At 52.6% G+C, this 20,315-nt stretch overlaps 1 protein-coding gene across 1 annotated transcript in view; it reads left to right on the forward strand.

Moving 5' to 3' along the window:
* The first annotated feature begins 18,273 nt into the window (after positions 1 to 18,273).
* The window catches only part of KIAA0930 (KIAA0930 ortholog), a 36,155-nt gene continuing 34,113 nt past the window's right edge, over positions 18,274 to 20,315 (forward strand). Inside the window, exon 1 of the mRNA XM_074326539.2 lies at positions 18,274 to 18,658. Within this exon, the coding sequence (XP_074182640.1) occupies positions 18,448 to 18,658 (211 nt within the window). The 5' untranslated portion in view covers positions 18,274 to 18,447. The remainder of the gene's footprint in view (positions 18,659 to 20,315) is intronic.

The following is a 20,315-nucleotide window of genomic DNA, read 5'->3' on the forward strand; positions in this document are numbered from 1 at the left end:
GAGCCAGTTTCCATGACCCTTTTCTTTAGAAGTCAGAGAAGTTGCGGGTAACCACTGCCCCCCACCCCGTCCTCCTCCCCCTCCCCCCACAAACACTTGCTTTCGCCTTCGCCACCTATGACAGGTCCTGGAAGTGAAGCTTTTCTGCACATGGAGATTCAGTCACTTTAAAACAAGACAAAACAAAATGCAAGCAAAGAAAGCCAAGCTCCTGGCCCTGGGGAGACCACCCATCTTCCCCCAGCTCTAAGTGGCTCTCAGCAGCCCCACCTGTCCCCCAGGCTCCAGCCATGGGTCCTACACGGGCCTGGGGGGTATTCGCGGTGCCCCCTTGCAGAGTGGAGGCATGAAGTGCAATCGTGGTGTGACCGTGCTCCGTAACAGGGGTGCTGGGCAGTGTCGGGGTTAGAAATCTCTCTCCCACGCATGCAGGCCTCACCCACTGCACGGCCCTCTCAGGCTTGTTCTGCCTTCTCCCACCATCACAGCCCCCTTCCGTCCTCTTAGGGTAGAATCCAATCTTACTCAGCAGATATTTATCCAGTGCCTACACCGTGCTGGGCAGCCTAGTCTCCCAGGCGACTCGAATCCATCGCTTGTGTGCTGGTCCTGCTACTGCTGCCTGGCACCTTGTCTTCCTCACCCCTCTCTCTCTAACCATATTAGTCAGCTCAGGATTCTGGAACACATACCGCAGACTGGGGCTTAAACATGGATTTCCTCATACTTCTGGAGGCTGGAAGTCAGACATCCAGGTGTCCTGGGGTATGTTTCTTCTGTGGCCTCTCTCCTTGGCTTGGTAGACAACTGTGGGGACAGAGCCAGGAGTGCAGTTTCTAGGTTCTCAGCCTCACATGGAAAGGTGCTGGCTCAGGTAGTAAATGGCCATCAACTATGATTGGATGGCCATCAGCTGTGGCTAGTTGGCCGTCAGCTGTAACCAGTGAGCCATTGGCCACTGATACAACTGCCGTGGCTACGCTAGCAGGAAATGGGGGGCTAGCAAGAAGATGGTGGCTGGGCTAGGAAACACGGATTGCAGTTAGGATGGCGGATTGCACTTAGCAAGTGAGGTTGGTTGGCAGAGAGAAGTGGACGGCAGGTTGCGGATCGTGTGGCTCCTGCTTCCTGTGTCTCCAACCCAGCCGCCAGAGAGAATATAGTGGTATGACTCCCCTATCTATGGCTCCGTGGGTGTTCCTTTTTGGCCTCACCATGTCCTGCGTTCTTATGTGGGGAGTGGGAGCTGAGACCCCGCATGACACCCTAAGTGACAACTGCTCTCCTCTCCCTGGGTCCTCACATGGCTGTCCCTCTCTGGTTATCTGTGTTCTAATCTCCTCTTTTTATAAGGATGACAGACAGCCATCTTGGGTCAGGGCCCACCCTAGTGACCTCATTTTACCTTAATCACTCCTTTAAAGACCCGTCTCCAAATATAGTCACGTTCTGAGGTACTAGGGGTTAGGACTCCAACACACAGATGTGGGGCAGGGGGGACACAATTCAACCATAACACATCCTGGGCTCTCTCCATGGCTTCTTGCCTGGACTTATAACACAATGACAATCGCCCCGTGTGTCAGGGACTACACTAAGCATTTTTTGTGGGGTTTTTTACATATATTAACTCACTCATTACGTTGTCTGGGAGGCAGGTATGATTATTACCCCCATTTTACAGATGAGAAAATGGAGGCTCTAAGAGGTCAAGTAACTGCCCACTAGAATGTAAGCTCTGCCCAGGCAGGAACCGTGTCTCTAACCCCAGCACTCAGCACGGCGCCTGACACGGTTATGCTGGATGGAGAGACATGCCCTGTGCCCCTCCCAACCCAGCAGGTAGGAAGTAGGGAGGTGGATTTTAAACCCAGGTCATGGGACCCCATTGTCCACGCCCTAACCTCTATGCAGAGCTGCCTTCTCCTTGGTCCGCTCACCCATGGGTCACCCCTCCGAGGCATCTCCACCCAGAAGCCAGAGTGGCATGTCTAAAGTACAAATCTGGTTGTCACTTCTCTCATGTAGAACTCGTTGGGGCCCTAACTGTGTTCTGGATGAAACCCACGCTTCTGAGCGCTGTCAAGGGTGGCCCTGAGCGCTGGCCTGAGGAACCGGAAGGATGGAGCTGCCCTTACCTGAGATGGGGAAGGCTGCGGGAAGCGTGGGTGCGGAGAGGAGGGGAAACAAGGATGTCGGTTCTCGGCCTTCTCGTGCTCTGTGTGCAGCGGAGGTTCTGGAGAGCAGAGGGGGAACCAGCTCAGCCTGGCCCCCCCAGAGCTCGGAGCGGGGGTCAGACTCCAGGGTGCTTCCCACCCCCAACACTGGCCACTGTGGTATCCGTGAGGCTGGTTCTCTCACCAGGGAGACCTGTCCCTGGGCTTCTGTGCATTTGTGAGCGAGCGGCAGCTTCTCCCGCCCAGCGACACCTGAGGGGTAGTAGGAGAGGGGCACCGATTTACAACCTGAATTTAACAGACATCCCCCAGTGCTACCAGCTGTCCAGTCCTGTGCTGGGCACAGGGGATGGAGGGCAATCAGATTCCGGGTTCTGGAGAAGCTATGGAGCCCCTGTGTCAGGCCAAAGGGCAGAGCAGGGTGGGGTGGTCTGGCACTGCCCCCTCGCCTTGGGGAAAGGTGAGGTACCTTTAGTTCAGCAGCGGCAAACTGGTTTGTCTGTCTCTGGAATGAAGCCCGGATTAGATATTAACCTCCCCTTGTCTGTGTGATCTGGAGGCTGTTGTCATGGGGGATGGGGGGGGCCTTTCCTGCCCAGTCCTGAAAGGCCTGTGATGGCCCCTCACCCCGGCCCACCCTGGGGGGGCACAGCTGGGAGGTGAGAGCAGGCCCTGGTTCAGCCCACAGTACCTCTGCTGCATCACCTCTCTTCATCCCCATCATCCCCATGGCAGCTTGCGGAGGCTCCCAGCCTCACCCCTACGTTACAGAGGAGAAAACAGGAGTTATGAGCTGTTTCCCCAGAACGTGAACCTGCGTCCCCAGCCAACAGTTCTGTGCAAGCTCTGCTCCATTGAGTGTGTGTTTCAGGGGTTTGGGGTGCGGATGGGGGCGGTGGATGTTGTAAATAGAGGGGGTAGGTGGGGCCTCCCCTGCCATGGGTAGTGGCTGGACACTGCGAGCCTGGATTCCAGCCTTCGGTCTGATTTGAATGCTCCCCCCCCACCCCCCACCCCCACACACGATCCATTCCAGGTGCTTCTCTGCCAGCCGAAAGGGACCTCTCTGTGCCCCTGGATCCGCTCTCACATGGCCTGCTGGGGAGACTGAGGTCTGGATGGAAGAGTGGCCTCGGGCCCCTTCTGCTGCCTTGCCCAGCACAGGGAAAGAACAGCTCTGACTTGCTGTCTTCTGACACTGCCCTTTGAGTGTTACTGCCTGCATTTTGAACATGATGCCAATAACCCCTGCTCTAAAATGAGTTCTCTACTTCATGGCCTCATCTGAACTCAACCTTCTAACAGCCACCACCCTAAAAGGCCTGACAAGCTAGTTCGCATGGCTCTGTGAACACCCTGGGCCTCCCAGACAGGTCCCTGGGGAAGCAAGGAGGCACCCAGCTTACACCCAGGACTTGCTGTCAGCCAGACAAGCTGTGGCTTTGGGCAAGTCACTTACCTCTCTGCCCTGTGTCCTCATTTGAAAATGATCATAGACTCTTACCCATGGATCTACTCTAAGAATGAAATAAGCTAATGTGTGGTATCTGAATAGATGATCTGAATAGACATTGTTCCAAAGAGGACATACAGATGGCCAACAGATACACGAAAAATACTCAACGTCACTAATTGTCAGGGACATTCAAATCAGAACCACAGTGAGATACCACCTCATACCTGATAGAATGGCTGTCATCAAAAAGATGAAGGTTCCTTAAAAACTTAAAACTAGAACCACTGTATGATCCAGCAACTCTGCTTCTGGGTATTTAGCTGAAGAAAATGAAAACACTAACTTGAAAAGATATCTGCACCCCTATGTTCACTGCAGCATTATTCACAGTGGCCAAGATATGGAATCAACCCAAGTGCCCATCAAGAGACGACTGGATAAAGAAGAGGTGGTACATATATACAATAGAACATTACTCGGCCATAAAAAAGAATGGAATTTTACCATTTGCGACAACATGGATGGAACTAGAGGGTATTATGCTAAGTGAACTAAATCAGACAGAAAAAGATAAATACTGTATGATCTCATTTGTATGTGGAAACTAAAAACAAAAATAAAGAACCCCAAAACAAACGAACAAAAAAAAACTAGCTCATAGATACAGAGAACAGATTGGTGGTTGCCGGAGGTGGTGATGAGGGATGAGGGGTGGGTGACATGGATGCAAGGGGTCAAAAGGTACCAGCTTCCAGTTATAAAGTAAATAAGTCTGGGGGGGGTGAGGTACAGCATGGCAATTATAGTTAATGACCCTGCTTTGCATATTTGAAAGTGGCCAGAAGAGTAGATCTTGAAAGTTCTCATCACAAGAAAAAAAATTGTAATTATATATGGTGACAGATGTTAACTGGACTTATGGTGATCATTTCACAATATGGACAAATATCAAATCAATGTGCTGTACATCTTAAACTAATATAAACTATTGTACTTCAATATTAAAACAAATAAGCTAACTATATCACAGGACTCAATGGTGAGAATTAAACGAAATGACACACGTCTTGAGTACTTGATAAATGAATCCTTGATAAATGAATGGGCATTTGCTCGTTTGGCAGAATCTTACTCTAGACAAATAACCCCACTGGGTGATTTAGAACACCAGTGAGAAGGGGGAGGGTCTTCTGGGGAGAAGCTGGTCTCTTGCTGCTCTTTAAATCAACCCATAGAGTTAGCTGAGCCTCTCTCTAGAGTCACACTATCCAGTTAGAGCCACTAGACACGTGGCTATTTAAAGTTCATTGCTACTAAATACAATGAAAAATTCAGCTCCTCGGGCAGCTGGATGGCTCAGTTGGTTAGAGCACATGCTCTTAACAACAAGGTTGCTGGTTTGAGTCCCACATGAGATGGTGGGCTGTGCCCCCGGCAACTAGATTGAAACCGGTGACTGGACTTGGAGCTGATGGATCCTGGGAAAAACACACTGTTCCCCAATAAAGTCCTGGAAATGCACACTGTTCCCCTTCCCCAATAAAATCTAAAAAAAAAAAAAAAAAAAAAAATTCAGCTCCTCAAGTGCCCACATTTCAAGGGCACTCACCACATTTCAAGTGCTCTTGTCACCTTTCAAGGGCTCAGTAGCCAGCGGTTGCCACACTGGACAGCATGGCGCTGACTAGAACATTCCATCTCTACAGAAGGTTCTACCAGACAGTGCTGTTCTACAGGTCAGGATGACTCTGTGGGGGATCACGCCGGAATTCCACATATTGGTTACGACGGGGGCCGGGATAAGAGGCGGAACAAAGCAGGACAGACTATGAGAATGGCTGCTCGTGGAATAAAACTCCTCATTAATTCCTTCCTTCAAATGAATATGCATTTGACCAGTGTTTATTAAGTGCCTACTACTGTGTACTGTGTGCTGGGAATACAACTATTCTACCCTCACGGTGCTTTATTATTAGGAAAAGGAGGGATTGACTGTTCGTCAAATAAGCTCACAGAACTATGCCAAACACAACCACAACAGGCTAAGAAGAGGCTCAGGGAGCGTGGAGCTGGGGCTTGGACTCCGTCCAGGTGGGCAGGAGAGCTGCTCCAGGAAAGCGGCCACTTAGCTGGGCTTTGAGGGACGCAGTGTAGTGCAGGCAAGAAATGGGTGCACATCAGAAGGGTGCACATCACTGGGCACTGCTGCAGCCTTAGGAAACCAGTGGGGTGGGAGGCGGGGCATCCCCTGGCAGGCATGGCTACACCTCACTTCCACCCCAGGTCTGTGGGGCAAGGAGAGAGTCAGCAGGAAGCAGGACGTCCAAGGCCTGCAGGTGGCCTCCAGAGGAGCCAGACGCACCCAGCAAAGAAGTAGGGAAGCAAACAGCTCTCCTCCACCCTCCAATTTCCAACCAGGTCCTCCACTGGCTGAATCCTGGGGAAATGGGCAGTTGACCCAGCCCAGAAACACCAAATCTCAGAGCCAGAGTCACCCCAGAGAAAGGACCAAGGAGGGCATCTCAGCAGGATGAGGACTTCCTGTGTGCCGGGTACGGCTAGAGCTTTCCAGGACCATCCTGTTGGGGGGTTGTCTGAGGCTTGATGTCTGTGCCCCGTCTAGGATGTAATCTCCCCGAGGACAGTCTTGGTGTTCCAGGAGCCGAGCGTGGCACACAGCGATTTGGATAGTGATGATGTGAGTGGCTGACCCTTGGGTCCCCTGGGGAAGTGGGTCCCACTGTCCTGTTTTTATAGGTGAGGACTTCCCTCGGGAAAGCTGGGGGGCCGGCAAGAGCAGGACCTGGGCTTCAAATCTGGAAGGGGTGAAGGAGATTGCATGGGCCCTTTCTCCCAGTCCCAAGCCCGCAGCAGGAGGAAACAGAGGAGGAGGCAAAAGCCGTCATTCTAAACAGCAACGACAATGGAACAAGGAAACCCTGGCCTGGCATTTGGGGCCCTGTGGTCCAGCCCCAGCTCTGCCTCTAGCTGCTCTGTGCCTTAGCCAGCTCAGGCCGCCATCACAACATACCATAGACTGGGCGGCTTAAACAACAGGCATTTGTTTTCTCACAGTTCTGGAGGCTGGCAGTCCAAGGTCAAGGACCTGGCTGACTCAGTTATTACTAATCCTCTGAGCACTTCCTCTGTGCTCCTTAATCTCCCTGAGAATGGGGGGGAGGGGATAGCTCTGATATCACCATTCCGTTTTACAAATGAAGACACTGAGGCAGAGAGAAGTTCAGTAGCTTACCTAACTAAGGTCACTCAACCAGCCAGAGCCGGAGTAGGGATTTGAACCCCGGCAGAATCGCTTCAGTCTGTGCCATGAACACCTACGTGGCGCATGTGTGAGCCTGAGGCCAGCAGTGGCCCCTGGGGACTGAGAGGCTGAGTGTTCTAGAATGTTCAAATCCAGACTTTCCCAAACCACCTTGCCTGCCAGACACACTACCTCTGCAGGGCCAGCCCCTCCTGCAAGGTCCAAACATATGCGGGAAACCCATAATTACAAGGATAACAGGGTTCCTTCTCTAATTTATTAATTGTAAGAAAGTAATTTCCAACATCTGAGTACTTTATTATTGCTCACAAATTGACAGTGTGTCTCACAAACGACCCCACCCCACCCCAGCTGAACACTCCCCTTAGACAGGAGGCAGCAGGAGGAGGCTGGGCAGCGGGAAGGGTGTTCCTGGCAGGGGGACCAGCTACTGCAAAGACCTGGGGACAGAGGGCTGGAAAGCTCAAGGTCAGCACGCAGGCTGGCAGGACAGGGTCCTCAGAAGTTATTACAAAGATGTTATGCAAAGGTGATGGGGATGGGATGCTGGTGGGAGCCAGGGAGCCTGGTTACTGAGCCTTTGTGGCCACTTAGGCCCTAAGCAAGAGGGTGGAGGGGACAAGACGTCCACCAATGACCCAGGAAAGTTGCGTGGGGCTCCCAGCTTCCAGATTCATTCACCTGAAAACCACTTCCCCAGTGGCCATTCTAGGGTCATGGGTGACCCAGGCCCATCCCAGCCCGCAGACTCACTGTGCCCTGTCCTGGAGAAGGAAACAGTGACTGACATTGTGACAGGGCCCCAGCAAGCTGTGGGAGCCCAAGGAAGATGCCCGGCCCAGCCTGAGGCCCAGGAAGGTTTCCTGGAAGCCGTGGTAGCTCAGCGGGACTTGTTGGCGGAAGAGAGGCCAGGAGGTTCATAGAGTAGGTTGTTGGCGCTGCGGAGCCCGCAGGGGGTGGGCCGGAGCCCCCAGCGTAGGGCCCTGCCGGGGGAGGGCGCTGGGTCTCCCTGGCGCTCAGAACCTTTGCCCATTGGGGCGACGCGCTGGTGTCAGGCGCCCCCTGGTGGCGTCCCTGCGGTCGGTTAGGACAGGGATGGGGCGGAGTGGGGGCGGTGCTGGAATGTGGGACCGCGCCCACCACACGGCTGACTTACCCAAATTCTATTAGAATCAGAAGAGAATGGACTTTTACATAGAAGAAAATGTCTTAACATGAATACTGATATACTTGTCTTTACAAAGTAGTTTTAATTTATTATTATTATTATTTATTTATGGAGGAAGGGTCCCACAAAGGCAAAAGTGCCAAGAGCCCAGGAAAGTCATACTGAGGTCTCATCTGGGCCCGCCTCTCGGACCCAGGCCCTCCAAGGTCAAATGGGGACAATACAGTGGGTATGAAGGTTGGGGGATTTGAAGGAGAGGTGTCAAGAACAGCAAATGCATGGCCGGTGGAGGTTGCCACTGCGTCCCAGTGCTCAGCATTCTTGAGTCTCCACTCCCCTCCTGTCCCCAGGCAGACACAGTGCCCCTTCTCTGTTCAAGTTATGCAACAAAGAATAATGAGCACCTCCCGTGTGCCAGACTGGACACTAAGATAAGGCAGTGGACAGGACAGAAGCCTTGTGACCACAGGGGCCACATTTTAGTGGGGACACAGTCAGTAACCCAAGGAAGACCTCTTGGGTTAGAGGACATGAGTGCTAGGCAGGAGGCTGGGGCAGGTGAGCGGGGAGAGTAATGGCGGACGGGGTACTTTTGCACAGGTGGTCAGGGAGGGACACTTGAAGAAGGGACGGAGGGAAGTGTGAGGAGGTGGGAAGAGCGGTCCAGGCAGAGGGAACATCGAGGGGTCTGTAGAGATGAGGGGGGCAGAGTGATAGGCAATGAGGTCAGCAAGGGGCAGGGTGGAAGGTGGGGGTGCAGGGCCTTGCATTCCCAGGGCAGACTTGGGTTCCTTCTCTGTGCGAGAAGGGAGCCCTCACTATTAGAAGGCACTTCCGGGCTGCTGGGAAGTGGAAGCAGGAAGCCCAGCTGGGAAGCCATGCAGTGGCCAGGGGAGCAGGCGTCTGTCCCTTCCTCTCCATCCCCCCACTTTGGGTCTCCTCTCTCTCCCTGGCCACCCCATCAGCTCCCCCCAGGTCCTCCCACCTGTGGCCCTTCCTGAAGATCAAAACCCAAAGGGAAACAGAATCCATTTGTTTTATTTGCTCAGTGCACAAGAACAGTGAGGAGCCACAGGTAAAAGATTCCTTTGTCTCTGAAATTTCTGGGCTCTCAAGCTTCCCGCCAGCGTGGATTTGGTTGAACCACAACAGCAAAGAGCTCTGGGCCATTTCTGGGTCACAGGAAGGAACCTGGCTACAGAGTCTTCAAGGAGTCGTGTTTCCTAACTGGTATCGGTCATTAGCAGCTCTGGGGAGGAAGAGGCGGAAAGGGGAAGGGGTATCCTCAAGGAATCCTGGACTATTAGGTGTGATCAAAAGATTCAATGAATGTTTAAATAAAAAAAAATATTACAGTAAAAGACACATTGCCATTAATCTCCCCTCAAAACACTCCCTTTCACTTTGACCACACTTATCCCATCATTCTTGCCACTTTCTGAAGCAGTTCTCGAAGTCCTCTTTTCTGAGTGTCTTTACTTCATCCTCCATCATGACAATGCTCTGTGTCACACATCGCTTCTGGTATGGCAATTTCTGTCAAATAAAAACATTACGGTGTGTCCTCATCCACCTTATTCACTGGATCTGGCACCGTGCGACTTCTGGCTCTTCCCCAAAGTCAAAATGATTCAGGACATGGAGGCAGCTACGACAGCACAACTAAAGACACTTACGAAAGAGCACTTCCAGAACTGCTTCAGAAAGTGGCAAGAACAATGGGATAAGTGTGTTTGAAGCGAGAGGGAGTATTTTGAGGAAATTAATGGCAATGTGTCCTTTACTGTAATAAATTTTGTTTTTATTTAAACATTCACCATATTGTTTGATCACACCTTGTATTATGGCCTAGAAAGCATCATTCCTACCTCCCTCTTAGAAATGGGGAAGCTGAGGACTTTTCCCCACCCAAGCCCACAGATGTCCTAAGTGTTACCTACAGATCCCAAGATGCGGGTTGGAGCTCTGTCCCATGACGACGCATGAATCGATGCACTTGGTGAGAGGAACAGCATTGCCAGGAAGGACGAGAATATCAGTGAGCAGTGGAGGCAGGATCCACGAGGTCACTACGGGGGAGGACAGATTTGGCTTAAGCAGGAAGACAATGTTCATGGACACCCAGTTAGGAAGAGTAGTGTGGAAGGTCTGAGCTGAGTCTGAGGGTCAGAGGGCATTCTAGGGTCAGAGGGTCACACTGCATGTGTGACCTCAGGCAGGTCTCACCTCTCTGGGCCTCCGTCCCCCACCTGTGCAATGAGCAGGCTAAACCAGAGGCCTCCTGCCAAGTGCTCACCCTCTACTGCTTGCATCTCACTTTCATCTCTGGTAAGGAGGGCCCTGACAGCCAATGTGCCATAGAAATTCAACCTTTGGTTAAGTGTTAAGTGAGGGCTCATGATGGACCTTTGTTTCCATCACGATCCACTGACGAGCAAGGGGCAGAATCCCCTCTCAGCTGGCTTCAGCAGGAAAGGGAGTTTTAGCTTCTGGAATTGGGCAGAAACCAAGACTAGGCTTCACTTTCCATCTCTGGGCCCTGCTCTCCTCTGTGTGGGCTCTATTCTGGGCTAGTCTGCCCCTCCTGCTACTAAGGTAGCTGCCAGCAGCTGTCCTCATAGCAGCCCCCTGCAGAGACTACCAGAGTCTCAGGCTTGGCTCTGATTGGACCAGCCCTGGACCAATCACTGTGGCTTTGCTCTGATGGGCCAGGCCTGGCTCAAGTGCTCACTGCACATGGACTGAAATGGATAGGCCCCTGAGAAAAATTCCAGGTTCCTAATAAGAAGAGGATGGAATGGATGCTTCACTTGCAAAAGAGAGAAGTTGGGCCACAGAGACACCAAAGGGACTAAAGGCCATGTGACGATGGAAGCAGAGACTAGAATGATGTAGCCCCAAGCCAAAGTGTGTAGAGCATATAAAATGCACTATATGTATTGGGTTGAGGTTTGCAAAACAAATTGTTTACTAGTAGGGATGCGAGCTAGGAATATGCCCACACATGTGTGAGACTAACAAGAGTGAAGTGAAAAACATGCTTTTGTGTGAAACTGAGCATAACAAAATTGAGTGATAAACACCTTCACCAAAACAACTTCTGGTTCTCACCTAAGAGATAAACAACTCCTGGCAAACCACTTTTGGTTATCACCTCAGAGGTAAACAAGTCCAAGGAAAAGAGGATAAAAGCAGAACTCCAGAGCAATGCTGTGAGTGGTCCAACTGGGCGGTCTGGCTAAGACCCTCTGCAAGGTGCAAGCCACGATACTCCGGGACTCTCCGAAGTTCTTCCCTTGAGCAGCTGTCTTGGACACGTCATGGGCCAAGTCATCTCTCCTGGACCAGGGACCTTCTCCACCTTGATCGACTCTGGGACTTGGTTCGTTACTAAATTCGATTCTATTCTGTATAACCTTCTGTGATTACCAGAGCATTAGCCTCTGGAGGGACATTGTCTCCCAAATAAAGCTGTGTTACTCACTCCATCTGAACCTGTGTCAGGACTTTGTTCCGCACTCGCGTCACGAGTACCACGCAGGGACGTAGGGCCCTGCCGAGGGGTTAATGTCCCTTGACTTTCAGGAAGAGACTGAAATGTGGTGACTGCCCTTACAGGTGCTCGCAACACAAGGACGCCTGGATCCATGAGAAGCTAGAAGAGGCGAGCAAGGACCTTCCCCTAGAGCCTTGGAGGGAGCTCAGCCCTGCAGACACTTTGATTTCTGAACCATTTCTGTCATTGTAAGCCACCCAGTTTACGGTCATTTGTTATGGCACGCACAGGAAACTTACACTCCCATCTCAGTCTCGCTTATGAAGCACCCTAAGCATCATCTAGCTGTGACTCTCAAGGGTTGAGGGTCTCTATAGGGGTGGGCCTCAAAACACGCCAAAATTTTTTCTCTAATCTAGCCCCTCACCTGCCGCTCCCAGGATGCACCACTGCTCCCAACACCTCCATCAGAAAAGTACAGCAGTGGGTGTAAGCAGCTGTTGCTACCTCAACTTTTGTCAATGACCCGTCACAAAGTAAGTGCTAGATAAATATATCAATATGACTGAAGTGAGACCAAAATATACAAACACGAACACCGCCTTCTTCTCAAGGCTCATGGGCACGTATCCCAGCTACACTGCACCCTGGCTGTGTGCCCTCGAGTAAGCCACTGGCGTCTCTGAGCCTCAGTTTTGGCATCTGTAAAATTGGGATAATAATGGAACAATGCTGAAGCTCATGTGAGGGTTCAGTAAGCTGGATACAATGAACTTGGCACCAAGTTGGGTGTTTAAGACCTGCTGTCTTCATTCCCCCAACCCCTCAAGTGGACAATGAGTTGTTAATTTTCTTTCTTTTATTCAATGTTTGCCTTCTATATGCAGGCCCCATGCTGGGGGCTGAGAGGACGGGGCCATCTCCAGGCGTTTGCTGGCCTGAGTCATTCTTGCTTTGAGAGGTTATGCCCACATCATCTCAAACATGAATGTACCCTTGATAAATGTAATTGTTTTCCAAAAAAAATTCAGAACGGATTTTTATAATTTTGTTCTTGCATCACTTGGCTACATGACTCTGCCTCTGATGACCTTGGAGAAGATACCTAACCTCTGTGTGCCTCTGGCTTATCTGCAAAAGATGGATAATGATGTCCCTAAGTCACAGAGTTCAACGTCGGCATTTGTCAAGTCATAAAACAGTGCCCGGCACGTAGTAAGTTCTGCATACGTGTTTGCTAAATAAGATAAAATACCAGTAACTTGTAATTTCTGATTTCTTATCAACTACCCAGAATTCTCAAAATTCTTGCTGCATGAAAAAATATAACCCACAAAGACATCTCAAACGTAGTAGAATTTTTATAAATGTCAAGTCAAAAATAAAGGTGACACGATGGTACATCTTGTTGGCATTTAATGAATCATCTATTCATTTTAATGTCTCTCTTTTATTTTCGTGTTTTGCAGGAGTACACATGTTGGTTGTTAACACAATTTCCATTGCCCCGAGGTGGTGAAGGCCGTGTGTTCATGGACCAGGGAAACGACTCCCAGGCAGGACCACTCGGAGCAGGGGCCCGGGGAGCAGGGAAAAGGAGGGCAGGCTCTCTAGCGCTGCCCTGGCTTATCCTGCCTGCCCTTCCACAGTTGGAAAGGCCTGAGGGGACAGCTAGTTCAGCCTCCTCAGTGACAGATGGGAGGCTCAGGGCTCTGGAGCAGAAGGGCCTTGCCCATGTTCAAAGGGTGTTGGTTCCAGGCTTCCTGAGGATCAAATGTCTTCCCTGCCCACATTTAGCATGCCCCCCACCCCTCGCCATCCTCGGGTACCCTGCAATTTTATTTCCTGGCACGCACCCACTGCCTTGCAGTTCCATGAAGTGGGTCTTCTCTTTTCAAAACTTATCACTCTGTGTCCATTCTTCACTGGTTCTTCCCTCCTGAAACCAGAAAAGAGATGAGTTAATGCCAGTTGGAATGTGCATTGGTATCTCTTCCTTCCTGGCTACAGGAGGGTTCTTACCTGCTGTGTGATTTTTGAGCATTACTCAACCTCTCTGGGCTGTCTTACCTACACATGAAGACAGCAGTGTTTGCCTCCCAGAGTTCAGGATTACACTTGTCCACACTTGTGACGTTTCTGGCATAAGGCAGTTCCTCAAGAAATGTATGTATCTCCCCAACCCCCAACCTCATCAGGTGCTTCCTCTTTCAGAATCTCCTCTGAATCCTTTATTCTCACCAAGGTGCCGGTGCCTGACCATAATTTGAAGGTTACCCCCTCCAGGGAAATGTTTAGCAGGGATCTATTAAAAAAGAGTGGCGTGGGCCGGCCCGGTGGCTCAGGCGGTTAGAGCTCCATGCTCCTAACTCCGAAGGCTGCCGGTTCGATTCCCACATGGGCCAGTGGGCTCTCAACCACAAGGTTGCCAGTTCAATTCCTCGAGTCCCTCAAGGGATGGTGGGCTGTGCCCCCTGCAACTAGCAACGGCAACTGGACCTGGAGCTGAGCTGTGCCCTCCACAACTAAGACTGAAAGAACAACAACTTGAAGCTGAACCAGAACCCTCCACAACTAAGATTGAAAGGACAACAATTTGACCATTGTTCCCCAATAAAGTCCTGTTCCCCTTCCCCAATAAAATCTTTAAACAAACAAACAAACAAAAACAACAAAAAAAAGAGTGGCGTGCTAGAGCTGGAATTTCTGACAACAGCTGAAGATGAGAAAATATCTGGAAGTGGGATGGTGGAAAGGGGGCTGGAGGAGGGGAGAAGGGAGGCGGTTAGACCTTTTCAGGTAGTTCCCCCACTTTGGTACCAGGTGAGAAAAACACCAGTATTGGAGGAGCTGTTGCAATCTAGATCAGGGGGTGGTTGTATTTAATTTTCCAGATGAAAACGAGGCTGAGGAGCAAGGACTCCCAGCAAAGGGGAACCATGAGTCATAAGGAGGGAGAAGTCAGGCGGGAAGCTGTTAAAACACTCACATGACGTGGAAGGAAAAGTATATTAACGGATTATCAGGGGAGAGAGGAAGAGCCTTTGAACCTGCCCCTGGGAACACATGCTTATGGCCCCAGGGTGGGCTTGTTTATAGCTGACCTACCCTGGAGGAATTAACTGTCTTCTTCTAGGGGACCAGGGAGAAAAGATAAATAGTTGGAGCCCAACTATAGACCTACTGAACGAAGGCCAGGAGGGACCTCAGTGGTCATCCAGCCCCACTTGCCATTGTGCAACAGTAAAGGGAGGCCCGGATAAGAGAAGGTTGGCTGCCAGGGGCTCTCAGCTGAACGAGCCCTTCTCTACCAAGTCCCTGGGCCTTTCAGCCACTTAAAAAACGGGAGAAGAGTTCTCTGGGGGCATTTGTTCTTAACACTGACTGGCTCTTAGAATAAGATCTGTCCCAAACATTTACAGATAAAAAACGTGACCCATCAACACCACTGTCACAATCATTGACTGGAGATTCGTATTTAGGGCATACCATACTGAAAATGAAGCAACTGGCCTCTTACAGCAGTTGGCTTGTGGTTGATCTTGCTTTTTGCTAAACTTTGCTTTATTATTGCTCTAGTATTGTTTGCAAAACAAACCTTGGGGAAAGAAGTGCTTGAGTAGAGAGAAATTCAGTGATTCCCTGCATCTCGGGGCTGTTCCTTGTATTGGTTTTCTACCGCTGCTGTAATAACTAACCAAATAAGTGTCTTGAAACAACACAAATGTATTATATTACAGTTCTATAGAGTAGAAGCACAACTGGGGTCTCACTGAGCTAAAAAAGGGTGTGGTCAGGTCTGGTTGCTCCTGGAGGATGTAGGAAGCATCCGTTTCCTTGCCTTCTCCTGCTTCTAGAAGCCGACTTGTGGTCCCATCCTCAATCTTTCAGGCCAGCGACACTGCATCTCTATGACCTTTCTTCTGTCATCACATCTCTTTCTGACCACAGTCAGGAAATCACCTCCAAGTTTAGGAATTTATGTGGTTAGATTGGGCCCACGTGGATAATCCAGGATAATTTCTCCATCTCAAACTCTATATCCCAATCACTTCAGCAAAATCCATTTTGCTGTGTAAGGTGACATAGTATATTCACAGGGATGAGGGTGTGGACATCTTTGGCTGTGGACATCTGTGGGGGGCCATTAGTCTGCTGACATACACTTAGTTTCTCATTGGTCTTTCAAAGAACATTTTCATGATCATGGGAAATATGGCTAAACCAGAATTTTTTTCAAGGATTTTAAAATTTTATTTTTATTCTACTTTTTATTCTGAATATTTATAATGTATATGGAAAAGTGCATACATCACAAAGTTACATCTTGATTAATTTTTATAAACTGACCACACCCATGTAATCAGCACCCAGATCAAGAAACGGAACGTGACCTGCAGCCCCAGAAGCCGTGCTCTTCAAGTCCAAAATATAACTTAACACTTGTGGACATTAAAACATCCCCTATGTGGACGATATCTGGAGTGTTATTGAAATAAAAGGGAGAGAGCCCCAGCGATGTCCATTGATTCATTCAACAAATATTTTCTGGCACCTGTCTGGGCTGGATGCAAGGAAATATGGGCTGTGTTGATTCGATGCTAGTCCCATGGCACAGAATCTATGGAGGCAACTGTGGGTGTGAGGTCGGGGGCAGGAAGGGAGTTTGTGAAGCGAGGTAAGGACACAAACGCATTGGCGAAGCCTAACCAGAAGGCCTCCCAGGGCAAGTGGGCCTGGACGGTGAGCACAGTAGTGGAGAAGAAATGATTTCAGGCAAGGGGGACAGCATGAGCAAACGGATGGCAGTGGGAACGGGCAAGGCTTGTTGTGAGTTTTGGGAAACGAGTGGGATATGACCATTGGACTTGCCAGCCTCTGAGCCCTTGTGCAGCCCTGTTCATTTCCCATTTCTCCCAGCTCCAATCTCAGCTGTCCAGACTGGAGGCCTTAACCCTCAGGGACGCAGGCCCAGAGAAGAGACATATATCCATAGCAGTCATTTGCTTCACTAATTCCCACCTCATTCCACACTTTTTTACAGAGCCCCTAACTCCCAGCCCAAGCCTGGCACTGGGGACACAGAGGGGTCACACGTGGGCACAAAACTAGAGGTGAGGCCTGAAGCAGGATCCAGACCACCCATTTCCTTCTTCAGGGCTGTTCCCATTTCCCACTCCCAGGCCTCCTCACTGCCCCTTCCACGAAGACTTTCTTGCTTCCCTATGAGGTCTCTCATTCATTCTTCATTCATTCATCTCACATTTAGTTATTTATTGGGCATCCACCATGTGTCAGGCACCGGGAACACAGCTGTGCAGAAGACAGTTATTGCACACAGCAGACTGCATTAGGAAAAGTACACCACCCCTTCCTCGGTGGGGAGCCAGGCAACAAACCACACAGAGCGATCACAGTGTGATGTGAGAGGAGGTACGAAGTGCTGTGCTGTGAAGAAAAACACAGCAGGGTAAGGGGCCAGAGAGGGAGCGAAGGCGGCATGTCAGGTAAAGCGGCAGGGAAGGCTCTTGGAGGATGTGACACTGGGATCCAAAGGAAACGAGGAAGCAAGTTTTATAAGGATGGGGGAAGCAGGGAAGGGAGGCAGGACCTTCCTTGATGGGCCCCAGGAACGGGGGCTAGTGTGACTGCAGGGGGATAAGGTTAGAGATTTAGCTACTCGTTGGGACCCCAGCACTGTCTCTCCAGCTCCATCCCACCCTGTCCTTGGAAGTGGGCCACCAGGGTGAGGTCTGGGGAAGGCCTCTGGCTGTTGCTCTCTAGGTCTTCCTCTGTCAGCAGAGGCCAGCACACGCATGGATGACGGACCAACCTCGGCCTTCATCAGGATCACATGCCCAGCTGACCATATACCTCCACACCCCGCAACCCCCTCATACTTAAGTCGGCACTCGTGGAGACACCCCTAATGGACGGCTGAGGAAACAGGCTCAGAGCCCTTCTCAACACCTGCACTGTGCCAGGCGAAGGAGTCTGGGGGCGGCAAGGGCTTTGCCGTCGTGTCCCCCATGAGACCTCTATATTGGGGAGGGAGTAACCTCTTTCTGGGTTCTTCTAAGTTCCCAGCAAAAACCGGCCATCGCACCTTGATGGAGGAGAGGAGGGTGACAGCGAGGGGGGTGTGGGACAAAGCAACCTTGTGCGGAGTGGCTATAGGCGGGTGGGGGGTAGGGGGACGGGTCCGGAAGAGGCGGTGGGAGGGGCCAATATGCCCGAGAAGGTTCGGGGCGGAGAGAGGGCCTTGGGGCTAGCGCCTGGAGAAAGTGACCACAGGCGTAGAGGGGCCAGGGAGCGCCAGGAGACAGTGGACTGGGGGTCGAGGAGGGATCCCGAAAACCATTTGAGGAACAGAGTGGTTGGCGTCGGAGGTCGGCGAAGGCGGGCCTCTTGGGGGGCGGGGGGGGCCAGCGCGGGCCGGAGGTTGGGTAGGGGTGGGGGAAGTTACAGGACCCGCCCGCGCGGACTCTGGGCCGAGGAGGCAGGGGCCGGGGAGAGCCTGGTAGGTAGGGGGCGGGGCGGGAGGCGGATAGGGGCGGGGCCTGGAGAACTGGGGGCGGGTCAGAGCAGCTGGAGGTGAGTGGAGAGGTGGTCGGGACGGGGCCTGACGGGCCGGGGGCGGGGCCTGACGGGCCGGGCGGGGCCGACAGCGGCCCGGAGGCGCGCGGGCGGCGACGGCGGCGCGGAGGAGCGCTCGCTTCCCTTGGGCTCGGCGGGTGGCGGCGGCGACGCGCACAAAGGCGGATTGTGGCTTCACTGGTGCTCGCTGCGGGCGGCGCCGGGGCGGGGGCGGCGAGGCGCGCCGGGGGCCCCCGCGGGCGCGGCGCGGGCGATGAGCCGGGGCCCGGCATGGCCTCCGCGCGGCCGCCGGGCCGGGCCTGCGCCTCGGCGCCCGCGCCCGCGGGGCTCCGGACTGGGCCGCCCGCCCTCCCCGCCGCCGCCGCCTCCCCCGAGCCTGCGGGCGGCGCGGAGGACGAGGAGCGCTCGCTGCAGCACATGCTGCGCGCCATAGCGGAGGAGCGCAGCCGCCTCAGCCTGCGCCGCGAGGTCTGCGGCCTCGGTGAGTGGGACGCGGGGCGACGCCGGGGTGGCGGGGCTGGAGCGGCGCCGGGGGGTGCGCACCTCTGCGTGTCTGCGTGTCTCCTTGTCTGTGCGTGTCTCTCTGTGTGTCTGTCTCTGCGCGTGTCTCTGCGTGTCTCCGTCTCCTCGTTTGCCTCTGGGTCTGTGTCTCTGTGCGTGTCTGCCTCTGTGCGTGTCTCGGGGGCTCCCTGCGTGTTGTGTTTTTCTCCAGGAGCCCTCTGGTCCCCACGTCTGGGTCTTTCCTGTGTCTCTCTCGTCTCTGATTTTGGTCCCAAGAGCGGCCCCCACGCTCGTGTCCCTGTATCTCTTTCTCTTTCCCGGGTCACTCCGTGTCTCCCTCTTTCCGTCTTTCTCCTTCCTCTCTGTGGTTCTGCCAGGCCCCTTCCGTTCCAGGAAGCCTTGGGGCCTCGGTGCTGCTGCAGGGAGTGTGGGCGCTGGATTTGGGGAGCCCCTTAGCCCATCACTGCAGAACCAGGGCGCCCGGGCTCTGGGCAGACCTCCCAATAGTTGTCCCCTGACCACCATCCCCAGCTGACGAGGGGCCGTGTCTTCCGATTCCTGAAGGCTTTGTCTTCCCACACCTGTCAGCACCCGCTGCTTCTGCTGGACCCTTAGCTGTAACTGGGGACCTGTTGGGCGGTGGTCCCCTGAACCCACGCGCTTGCCAGAGGGAGCAGGGCCTGCTGCCTCTGTGGGTGATTCTGCTCTCAGGAGGCCCTAATTCATAGGTCTGCCCCGTGAGGTGGGATGGGGTGGGGTGGCTCTTATTGTTTGAAGGAGCCTGGGGCTGCAGGTGTGGGTGGGGTCTCCCGCTTGGCTAGGTGTGAGGTAATCACTACTGATGGATCCTGCCGGACTGGAGCAGGGGGAGCCCCCTCCCCTGTAGTGTCTGGTTTGCCATTTTCTCCATGCAAAGACCCCTCCCTTCCTCATATGGGAATGACTTCATAGCACGTTGTCTGCCACCCCCTCCCCACCCTCATCCCCAGTCAGGGCTGGGGTTTTCTGAGACCACAGCATTGTGGAGAACGGAGTGTCAGCCTTGGAGATTCTACCAGTCCCTCCTTCATTCACCACTGGGGAAACTGAGTCCCAAAGAGCCCACAGACCCCATAAAGTCACAAGGCATCAGGAACAGGGCAGCCCCAGGCGGTCAAGGCCCCTCAGCAGGCCACGCCCTGGAGGATGGATGAGGAGAGAAACTAAATTCCCGTCCTTTGTGTAGGAGGCAGGCTTAGCATGAGACACTTCCCCTTCGGGAGCAGGTACCAGCCCAGTCTGCCCTGGGAGTGAAGCTTTTCTCCTGTGCTGGGTGGGGGTGAGGGTCAGGTGGGTACAAAGTGGGGATGGAAGAGGACATAGGTTTCTCTGGTTTGTTTTCTGAAAAGGGTCACGACTTAGTTTTGAGCAGAAGTAGAAGGACCCGCATTAATTCATCCAGCAAGCATTCATTGAGCATCTACTGTGTGCCAGGCTGCATGCCAGCCGGGCAGGCCCGCCTGTCACCTGGCACAGAATGTCTGAAATGGGAGGGTTCGAAGGGACCATCTGCTCCAGGCCCTTCAGCCCTTTGCTCAGCAGCTCCAGGCAGCCCCTCCCCACTCCCGTCCACACACTCCTGCCTTCTGCCCTCTGAG

This window comes from Rhinolophus sinicus, chromosome 1, assembly GCF_057876585.1.
Source record: "Rhinolophus sinicus isolate RSI-liver-muscle chromosome 1, RSI-T2T, whole genome shotgun sequence".
Classification (NCBI taxonomy): Eukaryota; Metazoa; Chordata; class Mammalia; order Chiroptera; family Rhinolophidae; genus Rhinolophus; species Rhinolophus sinicus.